The 14,372-nt window shown below is 45.6% G+C and overlaps 1 protein-coding gene across 1 annotated transcript in view; it reads left to right on the forward strand.

Moving 5' to 3' along the window:
* LOC138297156 (zinc finger protein 729-like) overlaps positions 1–14,372 on the forward strand; it is a 355,358-nt gene that overhangs the window by 242,423 nt on the left and 98,563 nt on the right. Inside the window, exons 9-10 of the mRNA XM_069236647.1 lie at positions 6,487–6,671; positions 13,487–13,774. Coding sequence (XP_069092748.1) covers positions 6,487–6,671; positions 13,487–13,774 — 473 coding nt within the window. The remainder of the gene's footprint in view (positions 1–6,486; positions 6,672–13,486; positions 13,775–14,372) is intronic.

The raw sequence follows: 14,372 nt of genomic DNA on the forward strand, positions 1-14,372 counted from the left end.
GTGGGTCAACCACCAGGAGATCTCTGTTTGCGCGAGCTCTAAAAGAGGAATCTGTTGAGAATATGACAGGCCCTTGTTCAGATGCACGATCTTCAAGCGTGGAAGGGCTCTGTAGTGCAGGGGACCTGGTAAAATTGCTTGAGTGGAGGAGGCCAGAAGTCCCACTATTCGGGCTAAAGATCTCAAGGATATATTCCTCTTGGACAAAGCTAACCTCAACTCTCTCTTGATGTTCTTCAACTTCGAAGAAGGGAGAACAAGCTGGGCTGACTGGGAATTCACTAGAAACCCTAGAAATTCTACAGATTGGGTAGGAACCAGAATAGATTTTTGGACATTGATAACAAATCCCAGATCCTGAAGGAGAGAGATCGACCATTGTAAGTGCAGAGTGGTCATCTGAGGGTATTGGGACATAATGATTATGTTGTTGCGGTATATATAATGAGACAAACACCCCGGGATCTTGGAGATTCTACTACCTGCTTTAATATCTTCGTGAAGTACCATGGGACTGACGATAGGCCGAAGCGGAGAACTTTGAATTTGTAAAACTTGCCTATCCATTGAAATTGAAGGAAACGTCTGTGGTGTGGGAATATCGGGATGGAAAGGTAGGTGTCCTTCAAGTTTAAACATACCATCCAATCCCCCACTTGAAAAATGTCCTGTAACAAATGGATCCCCTCCATCTTGAAATGACCGTAAAGGATCCATTGGTTGAATTCTCTCAGACTGAAAACTAATCAGGAGCCGTCCTCCCTTCTTGTTGACCAGAAAAATGGAGCTTAGGAAACCGAGGGGTTGGACTCTTCTTTTGCATTTTTTGAGAGAAGAGATTGGATTTTGGAATGAATGAAACTCCGATCTAGGTGGGAAAAATCCAGCCTGCGAGGAGGAGCCGACTGTAGGGTTTTTTAAAAAAAAACTCTAGTCTGAGAAAAAATAACTGGGTACGTCCCACTAAAGAAACTTCTGCCCACAGCATAATTCTCAACTGAGGGATTAAAGTCCTGGATTGAGACTGCGGAACCTCTATATCTTCCTTTCCAGAAGTGCCCTCTGAATGAACACCTTGAGGGGTAGAAGGTGGATCCTTGTTCTTGGTAGCCACCTCTACCTCTATGGAAGCTGTCTCTTTGGAAGCTGTTTCCTGGCGAGCCCTGGTATCCGCGGCTGTACGCTCACCCCGAGAAGCACCCGACCCTTCCAAAAAGTGGTCGTAGAGCCTTTTTAATTGAACCTTGGGCCTTGTCCAGGTTGGAGTAAGTAGAAACGAATTTAGATAGTTCTTTTAGGAATAGGGCCCCAAACAATAAACCTTGCGCCGCTGGTTCTGCTTCAGAAGAAGCAAGGTCCTCCAATTTAGGGTCTAACTTAATGAGGAAAAAGCAACGTCTTGCATTCAGAATTGGATAGTTTGTATTGCCTAGCTGGCAAATCGCTTGTTGAGCCCATCCCACTAGGACCTCAACATCAACTGGGACATTAGACTCTTTAGCTTCAAAGGCTAGTTCGAATATCTTAGTGAAAGGGCATGACATGTCCTGTAATTTATCTTGGCAAGCTTTCCATGCCCAATCCAGCGCTTTTTCGGGTCTTTAGTATACTTCCTGAGGTACATCACCATAGGGGGGTTCACTTCAGGGCTTTCTGCCACTTTATCAGACAGTTTGGGTCTGGGGCACTCAGAGCGCAGGCGAGCTCGCACTTCCTTATCAAAATCTTGCCTGATGTGGGTTTTGACGTAGTCCACCACTTCTTGAGGGGCACCCATGCAGTTGACCTGGGATGAATGATGTCCCTGGTTCAAAAGTCAAAAATTTAGGTTGTTTACTCAGGTGGTATGGTGGGTTTCCGATTTGTGCTTGCACAGAACCTGAGCGTCCTCAAGAGAAGAGGTCTGAGAGGATACCGAGTCAGAGTCCTCTGCGATTGTGTCAGTTTGGGAGCCTGAAGGCATACTGTAGGGGTGCTCAGTAGCCAGAGAAGCTTCTAGCTTTTTGAATGCCTCAGAATGAGGTTCATTATTTTGTTTGGCAATAGGTTTGTCTTTGGCCCCATTTATCATGCCTGCTGGGGAAGGTATCCAACCTTGTTGTTCAGCAAACCCATAAAGGTGATTTTTTTTAAAAGTGCAATAGCCTTGACTAAGGCCTCATTAACGTTCTGTCTCACTCCTGCGTTTAATGTCTGTACCAGATTCAAATGAGCTAGATTGTCCATTATCATAATAATAACTCTCCTCACCTTCCTGGTATGTGTCATACATAATGACACTTTCAATATTGATATTCACTCAATGCTGCAATTTAAATTGAAACTTAAAAGGTCCTTGTTAGAAATGGGGTCTCTAGTTGGCAGTGGGTTTGCACCCTGTCCAAGTAAGGAGCATCGCTCTAGTCAGGATAAGGGAGATACCCACTCAGATAACCCCTGCTCACCCCCTTGGTAGCTTGGCACGAGCAGTCAGGCTTATCTCAGAAGCAATGTGTAAAGCATTTGCACATAACACACAGTAACACAGTGACAACACTACAAAAGGACATCACACCAGTTTTAGAAAAATAGCCAATATTTATCTATATAAAACAAGACCAAGTATGATAAAAATCCACCATACAGTAATAAATATATGAATTCTACCAGATTTACTCAAAAATACAGTTTCTTGAAGTCGATAGCTCCACCTGGGTATATCACTGCGTCGTGATCAACAAAACCAACAGTTCAGGCCAGCCGCAGCGTCGCGGGACAGCTATGGTGTCGGGAAGACCCGCAAACAGTACCTTTGGAATTGCAGGGTGTTGTGATCCTCGCGGTGAGCTCCGGAGAGCGGCATCGCTGATGTTGCGGTGTCGGTTCCAGAGTCGTCGGGCCCTTGAAGTCACACGTCTTGCGGATCGAACTCTGGGCTGATGAATTCAGGAGCGCTGGCCTGGATGGTGTCAGGGCTGCGGTGTGAAGCGGGATGATGAGACATGCAATACCCACAGGTCACGGTGCAGGCAGAGGCTTGGTGATAGCATCCAGCGGCGTCGGTGAGCGGGGTCACCAGGTCACAGTGCAGGCAACGCCATCATCGTTGCTGAAGCGCTGTTGTCTGTAGGCCCAAGCCAGCGGTGCGGGACGGGACGGTGCTTCGTGACCCTAACGAGCGGTGTCCACAGGCCACAGCGCGGGCAGGGATGCCTGGTGAAGACACTGGTGTCAATGGTGCTGGCGTCGGTGGTCCGGGGCTGTGGTGCGGAACGGGACGGTGCTTTGCGTACCTCACAAGCGGTGTCTACAGGCCATGGTGCAGGCAGCGGCGCCGGTGTCAGCAAGAACGGCGGCGTCGGGGATGCCCAGGCTGCGGTGTGAGCAGGCAATGCTGGAGTGCGGGGCCCACAGGTTGCGGAGCGAGCAGCAGCTCAGTGAAGTCATGCGATGTCGGCGTTGGTGAGACCAGGGCCGGAGTGCGAAGCGGGGCAATGTGACTCCGTGTGGCGTCGGCAGGTCATGATGCAGGCCAGTGGCGTCGTCAAGGTGGTTTCTCCTCTTGAACAGCACAAAACACACAGGGGGTCATTCTAACCCTGGCGGTAAAAACCGCCAGGGCGAATGACCGCGGTAGCACCGCCAACAGGCTGGCGGTGCACCGCTGGGCATTCTGACCGCGGCGGTTCAGCCGCGGCCAGAAACGGAAAGTCGGCGGTGTACCGCCGACTTTCCGCTGCCCTTGAGAATCCTCCATGGCGGCGGAGCGCGCTCCGCCGCCATGGGGATTCTGACACCCCCTACCGCCATCCTGTTCCTGGCGGGTCTCCCGCCAGGAACAGGATGGCGGTAGGGGGTGCCGCGGGGCCCCTGGGGGCCCCAAAAGGAATTTCAGTGTCTGCCTAGCAGACACTGAAATTCGCGACGGGTGCTACTGCACCCGTCGCACTCCAGCAACTCCGCCGGCTCCATTCGGAGCCGGCTTCATCGTTGCTGGGTCTTTCCCGCTGTGCTGGCGGGCGGCCTTTTGGCGGTCGCCCGCCAGCACAGCGGGAAAGCCAGAATGGCCGCCGCGGTCTTGTGACCGCGGTGCGGTCATTTGGCGGTAACCGCATGGCGGGCGGCGACCGCCGCCCGCCGCGGTTAGAATCACCGCCACAGTTCCTAGTGCTGCAGGTCAAGGAAACTGAAGTTGTTGGTGTCCCTGAGACTTCAACATGAGGCAAGCTCTACTCCAAGCCCTTGGAGAACTCTCTCAAGCAGGACACACAGCAAAGTTCACCCTTTGCACTCTTTTCAGGCAGAAGCAGCAACTGCAGGCCAGTCCAGCAAAGCAACACAGCAAAGGGACAGTACTCCTCCTCCAACTCTTCTCCTTGGCAGAGATTCCTCTTGATTCCAGAAAGATTCTAAAGGTCTGGGGTTTTGGGTCTTCTTCTTATACCCCATTCTGCCTTTGAAGTTGGCAAACTTCAAAGCTAAGTCTCAAGTGTTTGCAAGATCCTTCCTTGTCCAGGCCAGGCCCCAAACGCTTACCAGGGGGTTGGAGACTGCATTGTTTGAGGGCAGGCACAGTCCTTTCAGATGCAAGCGATCACACCTCCCTCCACTCTAGCTCAGATGGCCCATCCAGATATGCAGGCTACACCCCAGCTCCCTTTGTGTCACTGCCTAGAGGAGAGGTGTGAACAGCCCAACTGTCAAACTGACCCAGACGGGGAATCCACAAACAGGCAGAGTCACAGAATGGTTTAAGCAAGAAAATGCCTACTTTCTAAAAGTGTCATTTTCAAACTCACAATCTAAAAAGCAACTTCACTAAAAGATGTATTTTTTAAAATGTGAGTTCAGAGACCCCAAACTCCATATTTCTACCTACCCTCAAAGGGAATCTGTGCTTTAAGGTTACTTAAATGCACCCCCCTTGTTAACCTATGAGGGAGATAGGCCTTGCAACAGTGAAACCCGAATTTGATAGTATTTCACTGTTAGGACATGTAAAACATACCAGTACATGTCCTACCTTTTAAATACACTGCACACTGCCCATGGGGCTACCTAGTGCCTACCTTAGGGGTGCCTTACATGTACCAAAAGGGAAGGTTTGGGCCTGTACAGTGGGTACACTTCCCAGGTCGAATTGGCAGTTTAAAACTGCACACACAGACAGACACTGCAGTGGCAGGTCTGAGCCATGTTTATAGGGCTACTTATGTGGGTGGCACAATCAGTGCTGCAGGCCCAGTAGTAACATTTGATTTACAGGCCCTGGGCACCTCTGGATCACTTTACTAGGGACTTACCAGTAAATCAAATATGCCAATCATAGATAAACCAATCAACAGTACAATTTACCTAGGGATCACTTGCACTTTAGCACTGATTAGCAGTGGTAATGTGTGCAGAGACAATAAAGCAGCAAAAAACAGACCTTAAAAAATAGAAGGAATAAGGCAAGAAGTTTGAGGATAACCCTGCAAAAAGGGCCATTTCCAACAGTCCTAAAAGGACTTCAACAACAAAAAAGGATGATAGATGGAGTGTTGAAACTTTTCAAACACTCACCCCCATCACAGATCTGGGTTTAATCCATTGTTCTTTTGCTGACCATGCCACCCCAGTTTGGACCTAGCCATATGCAAATCAGCCTTGACCCTGTTCCCCATGGGAACAATCCAGCCCAGGTCTTCCCTTGACCGGAAACAAGCATCCTAGGACCGGTTTCAGGGTATCACCCTTCATCAGCCAGGCTAGCTTGAATCCAGTGGCACAGTGAGCAAGTGACCCATGTCTGGGCATACCCTTCCCACTTAGGGCAACTTTAGCAACACAAATGGATGATAGATGGAGAGTTGAAACTTCACCCCCAGTCACAGATCTGGGTTTAATCCATTGTTCTTTTGCTCAGCATGCACAAAAGCCTCTGGGGACACAATAAAGCACACGCGACTTGACGAGTGAAGACTGCAAACGAGTGTCACTCGTCAGGTCGTGCACTCGCGATCTGACACGTTTTCGAGTCTAAAAATCGAAACAAGACTGCACGGCTTTCGGCCATATAGTCCTTGCTCCCACACTCCCGCTCCACAAGTCAGGGCGACACACTGCTCCAGAATGGGGGTAAAATTACAGAACAATGTCAACAATAAAAAATGCAATCGAGATGCGATTGCGCCAATGCGCCACGTTATCAAGAAACAGAATCAATGTGAGCAGTAACAGTAATAAAAAATAGAAGGAGAACTTAACTGGCTGTGGAGCAGCAAAGAAAGATGAAGAGTGTTGTTATCCTCTGGTTTTATAGAGCATGGCTCTATGGTTGGTCACATGATATTACTGGGTTGATGGGATATGTAGTATTAAAAGTCTTCTTTCTAATTGGCTGGTAAAAAAATAAAGCATAGAAAGAGAAGCATAATAGGAGCATCCGGTCCTGACAAAATTACTGCTTGTTGAAAGAAAATATAGTTGCCTTACGTGGCACCGTTTCCAACCTCCTCCATGTAGTGCCCCCGAGGGACCGGGTCCCGCGCCGCTGCCCCCGGGACACTCCGCAGAGCGCACTTCTGCCGCGTCATTTTCATTGTGACGTCTACCCTCGCGCTGTGACGTTCCCAACGGCCAAGCAGCCCTGGTTCCGCGTTCAGTCACGGGCGGATTATTCCTCATCAGCTGTCCCCGCCCGAGCCCCGGTTTGTTTACATATAAGGTTGTTCCTCATTCTCCGCCCCGCAGTGCGTGCCTTCCCGAGGAGTCAGTCCCCATTCCTAACATAACTTCCTTGATCAGCGTCAGCGGAAAGTTGCTGCGATCCTACGGAGGACGAGCGCTTCCTGGACGCCTGTGCAGGGGGTCTCGGCCCAGGTAGGAGACCCACCGACCCTGCTGAGGGGGCCCGTCTGCGAGTGAACAACCTAAACATTCAACCGGGGCCTTGCTCGAGGGGGCTCTGAGCTCGGCTGTCACGGTGGTTCACTGAGACCTCGCACTCTCCTGTCTAGCGCCTTATAATGCTGCAAATATAAATATACATATTATGGTAGGCACCTAACTCCATGTCACCACGGACTTTGTTTCTAGTTTCGGGCGTTATTATGACGAGCTAATGCACTCGGGTGTTCAGAAAGTTAGTGTCATCCCAATACAGCTGAAATAGCGATTTGTGGGTTTAAAACCCGGAGCCGAAGACAGTCATGGAGCGAGGCAGCCCTACTCCTTCAGACTTTTATTGCTTTGATTGCAATTAACATTTTAGATCATGTACGCAGTGTGGGAATGGGTTAGGTGCCCTTCATTTTGAGTCAGCCTACAGGACAAATATTTGTAGTTCGGACTGTCAGGTAGTGCGAGGCTAGTGGCATTTAGCGTATTATAGGAGGCCACACTTTTCAATAGCTTGTTAATGTTGGACAATGAGCAGTGAGATGCTCGCATTTGCATTGAAAGGCTTTCTTTGCTCGCTTAGCCACAGGTATGTTTATCTCTGATTCCCCAAACTATTGGTTGAAGAAAAAACTATTGGTTGAAGAAAAAATGTAGAACTACGGAGCTAAAGTCTATTTTACATTTCACAACTCTGCCTTTTGGCACTACGACATAGGGTACCATCACTTCTTTCTGGCTTTGCAACCAACAGCATGTTGCATTGTGGGGCTTGTAGTTTTGCTTTTAACAGTTCACTTCTGGGCTCAAAACCCCAACATGCAAAGTACTGTTGGCTAAAATGACTGGATATGCTATAAATGACAAAAAACGACTTCTCAGCTATGTTTTAAAATTTACAAATTTGTTGACTCGCTCTGATTACATTTTTACTGAGAGTTCACTGGCACACTTGCATTGTGCATTAAAACAAACATTAGCAATGTGAATTGTTTTTTCTTATGTGTAGTGAAAAGTTTTATACCAAGCTTCACTACACATTAAAGGTACAACGTGGACAACCATAACACAGACTTCCCTAAATCAAATAGTAAGTGTTATGAATAAATCATACAACAATTTGTTGTAAGCCACTTTATTTCCTGGAGGCTCCGGGGAAAGCCTCTTAATCAACCGCCTCCCTGTTCCTTCTCCCTGACACGTTCCTCACAGCACATAGCAACGATGGAACCCGTTCGATTATAAACACAACACATCCCCTTCTTTTCAAAATACAAAGAAAATAACTAATACAAATAAATGATGCAATAAATATAAACCAAACATTGAAATTTAACAGTAGTACTAACAGCAGTACTTATAATATTTTATATACATATGGCTCTCATAAAAGTTATTTGATTAACTCAAGAAAACTTTCTCCCGCACACAAAATCCTTAAGCCAACCAGATGGTTTCCTCACTCTCCCTCCATCCAAAACTTCACTAACACCACCATCAACTTTCTCAAACCTTTCATGATACTCAACATCCTCGTTCACTTCAGCACTATTTTCCTTTCCACCAATCTCCTTGTTCACATCAATGCTATTTCCACTTCCACCAATCTCCTTGTTCGCATCAACACTATTTTCACTTCCACCATTCTCCTTAAATAGTCCATCATTACTTACAGATATCATCACCTTCTTCCCCTTCCAGCCATCTAAAATCTGGGGTAGATGGATTATGTCTCCAAACTTCCCTACACACCTTGGCCACCCGTTTAAGATTCCATACTTTCCCATTGCTCAACCTGATAGCATTGTTCAATACCTCTACCACTTCCCCTGGTTCATAAAATTGACTACGTCCTTTTATAACCTTACCTGGTTTCTTGACATGAACCCAATCACCAACCACAATGTCAACTGGTTTAGTACCATGCTGCTCATCATAAAGTTTTTTCATAACGTCATGTTTTTCCTTCATCCTATTCTGAACTGATTCTAAAGACCATTGCACAACATTACGTTGATGCAACCAGATTAAACTATACTTGGTCCTAGGTTCCCGCCCTTTCTTTATCACAAAAGACGACAATTCTGTTAACTCATTCTTCATCACTCTGTATGCCCATACAGCCTTGTATAACTGTACTTCCCAATCCATGCCACTAGCAAAGGCTGATTGAATAACTCTCTTAATCACCCTGTTGATCCCTTCTACCATGCCATTGCAACTTGGGTTATAAAGGGAAGTAGTTTCATGTCGTACGCTAATTATTTTGAAGTAATCTTTCAATGCTTTGGACACAAACTGAACACCATTGTCACTTAGTACCACTTTAGGTAAACCTTCAGACACAAAAACCTTACCTAAAAATTCCAAAACACATTTTGTGTCTACCCTCTTCACAATTTTTAAAATAGGCCATCTTGAAAACAAATCCATCAACACAATCACATATTTTTGTTCATCACCAAAAGGTCCAGCAAAGTCAATTGCCACCTGTTCCAATGGTTGTTTCAGCAAAAAATGTTCATTCATTGGCGGTCTGAATGTTTGTAACATCTTGTCGGCATTCGAACACTTGGAACAATTCCTCACAAACCTTTCGACCTCAACATCCACATTTGGCCACCAAAATAAACTTCTTATCACACCCGTTGTTTTTACAATACCAAAGTGTCCTTCATGACATAGATCCACAATTACTTCCCTCAAGCTTTTCGGCGGAACAATCCGTTCACCCCTCATGATTGTACTATTCTCCATAGACAACTGCGATCTCGCTTCCCAAAATGGCTTAACCTCTTCCTTCAATTTGCTTTTATCAGGCCAACTTTCTTGCAAGAAATTTCTCACATCGATCAATACAGTATCCTTATCATATTTAGACATCCATTCTTCACTGCACACAGCACAACTACCATCTGCATGTACAAAGGCTACTTGAAAATTATGCCAGTTTTCATACGTTCTTCCAATTTAGTAGGCATTCTAGATAGAAAGTCCGCTACTAAATTGTCCTTGCCAGGTAAATATATCAGCTTATATACATAGTCCTGCATCCTTATTGATAATCTTGCAATCCTCGCAGAAGCATTCACAGTTCCCTCCATTGTCAATAATTTCACCAACGGCTTGTGATCACAGAAAATTGTCACTGGTTTTCCCCACACAAAAACTCTGAAGTGATCCAGAGCCCACGCACGTGCCAACGCTTCCCTCTCAATTGTGGGATACTTTTCCTCTGTTGGCGATTAGGCTCTAGAAGCAAAAGATATTATAAATTCCTTCCCATCCTTATCCTTCTGGCTTAATACTGCACACAACCCTTTACCACTGGCATCCGTCGTGATATAGTTATTCAGGTTAGGATCAAAACATTGCAAACCTTGAACTTTATCAATTTCTGAAGTGATGTGGTTGAATGCTTCTTGGCATTCCTTAGACCATTCAAACTTGATTTTGTTTTTTAACAGTTGTCTCAAATGAAAACTTTTGTCAGCAAATCGTGGAATAAATTTAGCACAGTAATCAACTAATCCTAAAAAGGATCTGACAGTATCCTTAGAATTTGGAAGCGGAGCATCTTTGATAGCATTCACAAGAGACTCTTTTGGTATGACACCTTGGGCTCCAATGTCATGACCCAGATATGTGACGCCGTTCCTTGCGAATTTGCATTTCGAGAGTTCCACAGTTAAACCACTTTTCTCCAATATATTCATCACCTCCTTTAGCCTTGAATCATGTTCGATTTTGTTCCTTCCATAGATTAGAATGTCATCCTGGAAACATTTTACACCAGTTTTATTTCAAAATAACTGAAACATAAGTCTTTGGAACACAGCAGCAGCAGATACTAACCCAAAAGCCATCTTGTTGAATTGGATAACACCCAAAAGGTGTAATAAACGCAGTGTATTTTTTTGAGTCAGAAGTCAAGGAAATCTGATGATATGCAGCAGACAAATCTATTGTGGAGAATATTCTTGCATCCTTTAAAGAGAGAACCATTTCATTAATCCTAGGTAAAGGAAAACGATCAATAACAATAGTATTGTTCAAATGGCGTAAGTCCACACATAGACAAATCTTTCCATTACTCCGTCTGGCGACCACCAATGGAGAAATCCATTTCGACGCTTCAATTGGTTGTATCACTCCTAACGCCAATCTTTGCAGCTCCTCTGAAACTTCATCTCTAATCATGATAGGAACGTTCCTAACCTTATCTACCTTGGGAACTGCATTATCCTTCAAAATTATACGGTGTTCAAAACCCTTTAAATTTCCAAAGTACGTGTCAAACACTAAAGGAAATTTACATAACACATCCTTTGCAAAATCCAGCTCTTCATCCACCACCGTCACTTGTTCTTCACTGTTTGGATCCACGACAATGTGCAATTTACCCTGCCAGCCAAGAACTGGTGGTCCTTTCTTGCATATATACAACTTAGCTCGAGTGGATCTGTTTTTAAACCTAACGGTTAACCACCTATAACCTAACATGTCAATTTTATCACCGCTGTATCCTTGCAGTTGTTTATCTGGTTCACATAACTCCACACCAATTTTTCCCACAAATTTGTCTCTCCATACCCCTTCATTCACAATGGTATCAGGTGAACCAGAATCCGCTGAAATTTTCATTTTAACTCCACCAATGCTTATTTGACACTCCGGCTTATTTTCTTTTTTAGACTCCCAATAGACATTCAGAATCATATTAGTTGAAGAACATATGACATTATCATTCCCAATAAGAGGACACTCTCCAACCTCTTCATCTCCCCATTCCAAATTTTTCAACCCACACTTCACGTTACTATTTCTTTCCTGCAAACTTTTGCAAAATGACCAATTAACCCACAATTACCACATTTCCTTTGGATGGCTGGACAAGTCTTGCTGTACGCTAGGTGATCCTTACTAACACACCTGTAACATCTTTTTTTTTATTTTTAGCAAATGATTTTGATTGGGCATTGAAAGACTTACTGGCAGGTTTGGAGTTTGCCTCAGACTCTTTTACTTTTGACAATAACTCCTTGGCGCATCTACCTGACATCTCTGCTTTACGCACAATAGTCATAACATCTTCAAGTGATGAATCACCATTCACCCATAAACGTTCTTGAATACTTTGATTATGGACATGCATTACTAATTGATCTCTAATTAACTCAGTTTGTAATGCTCCAAACTTGCAATCAAATGCTAATTTTTTAAGTTCAGCTACATAATTGTCCACCGATGCATTCTCATGTTGCTTACGTTGAAAAAAATGTATACCTAGTAATGCCCATACAAACCTTTGGTGCAAAATAAGTGTCAAGATCTTTAATGCCGCCTCAAAAACATTCTGATCCCCTACTACTGAAGCCTTTAACATTTGGTTATACACTCTTAACCCATAAGGACCTAAGGAATGTAGTAAAATACGTTTTTTTTCGCTCTGCTGACATGTTGCCAGAATCACCTACTGCATCAATTTAATTTATAAAGTACTCTTTCCACTGTATCCACTTAATAGTTGGTTCAGAACCTGTTGGCCAAAATGCATGTGGTGGAGAAATCCTGAAGTTCTGTGTTGCCATTATTAATTATCTACCCCAAGCTTATATTGAAAACAATAGCCCAGAAAAAAGTAACAAATGCAACCAGCCATCCATGGTTTCCATAAGGATTATCCCAAAAGACAAAGATGGCCACTAAATACACGTAAAGTTGTTTCCCAAAGAAATAGGGGCTTGTCACAAAATAAGGAAAATTTGTTGTATTTAAATCCAGCGCACGTTGAGTCACTGACAAGGCTCGCGTGTATGAAATCAACTTGGATCTCAATGAAGCTCACGTCTGAGCTCACAGCCGGTTAAACTTCATTGCCAAGGCAACTACACACTTCCACAGGATCCTTCAATATGGCCTCTGGCAACACATACCCATCAGCGCTCACGTTGTCATGGCAACATTGACGCGCAAAACTTCCCTTGCCCACGGCCCATATAACTTCCTTGATGAATCCAGGAGCGAAAATGTACGATGTAAATCCGCACAAACCGGCCCTCAAGGAATCGGAAATGTGCGAACACAAATCGTGATAAGGATCTCTCCGTCGGCGCTAACTCCGGCCCAGAAGAGTGCTAATAGGTGCTGTCCACTTCTCCACGACACAGCACGCGTAGTTTCACAGCTCCAGGCGCTCATCGGCAATTTGTTATGAATGAATCATACAACAATTTGTTGTAAGCCACTTTATTTCCTTGGACCCTCCGGGGAAAGCCTCTAAATCAACCGCCTTCCTGTTCCTTCTTCCCAACGTGTTCCACACAGCACATAGCAACGGTGGAATGCGTTTGATTATAAACACAACAGTAAGTCAAGGCCAACTGGCAGTAGCAGAAGGAACATCACATTGCTCTCTTATACAAACAAGGTTGGCACAATATAGGTAGCTAAACAGTAAGAGTGTTGCACTTTTTCCATAACTGGACATAAAAAAACAAAGGGGGTCATTCCAACCCTGGCGGTCAGTGTTAAAGCAGCGGCAAAACCGCCAACAGGCTGGCGGTAAAAAAAATGCAATTCCGACCCTGGCGGAAACCGCCAACAGAGACTGCCACATTAACACAACGCCCGCCACGGCGGGACAAACAAACAGTGCGGCGGTCACTGCCAACAGACAGGCGGGAGACAATGTACCGCCCACCCTATCACAACCCACCAATCCGCCACCTTTTCCGGGGCAGTAGCCCCGCCGATAAAAACACAGCGGAAACAGCCATTTCAAACGGAAAACGCTCACCTCCATACACCCCACGAGGAATCTGGACAGCATGGAACCCGAACTCCACATCCTCCCAGCCATTGTCTTCCTGCTCCTCTACCAGAAGCACGAACGCCGGCGCAGAAGACAACGGTGAGTACTGCACCTACGACACAGGGGAGGGGGGAGGCAAAAAATTACGGGGACACACATATGCGACACACCCACCCTCACCCACTACAACACACACATCAATGCATAGCAACACATCACAGTTACCCCCCCAAACTCCCCGGAAGAATGCAAAGACAAAAGGAAATGATTATAAATTTAGAATTATATTGTAAGACTGAGTATAAAATATATCACACATCTATAACTTTATATACATAAATTGTCCAGTCCGATATGTGTATCAGCCATTGTTCGTGGGCCACTGGGCCAAAACACATGGGCAAAGCCCACACAGGATACCTGCCTCCAACAGAGAGAACACTGCAGGGGCATCAGATAGGAAAACTACAGGCACCTCAGGGGGAAGGGAAGGGGGGGCACCTCAGCCAGATGAGTCCACGACGCCAGATCCACGAGGGGCCTCCATGGCCACTGTGCCATCCTGGGGAGTGCAAAGCCACAGTCTCTCAAGTCTCTACAGTGGGTGGGTTGCCCACTGTGCCATCCTGGGGAGTGCAAAGCCACAGTCTCTCAAGTCTCTACAGTGGGTGGCTTGCCCACTGTGCCATCCTGGGGA

Source organism: Pleurodeles waltl, chromosome 5 (genome assembly GCF_031143425.1).
Source record: "Pleurodeles waltl isolate 20211129_DDA chromosome 5, aPleWal1.hap1.20221129, whole genome shotgun sequence".
In the NCBI taxonomy this organism is placed as follows: domain Eukaryota; kingdom Metazoa; phylum Chordata; class Amphibia; order Caudata; family Salamandridae; genus Pleurodeles; species Pleurodeles waltl.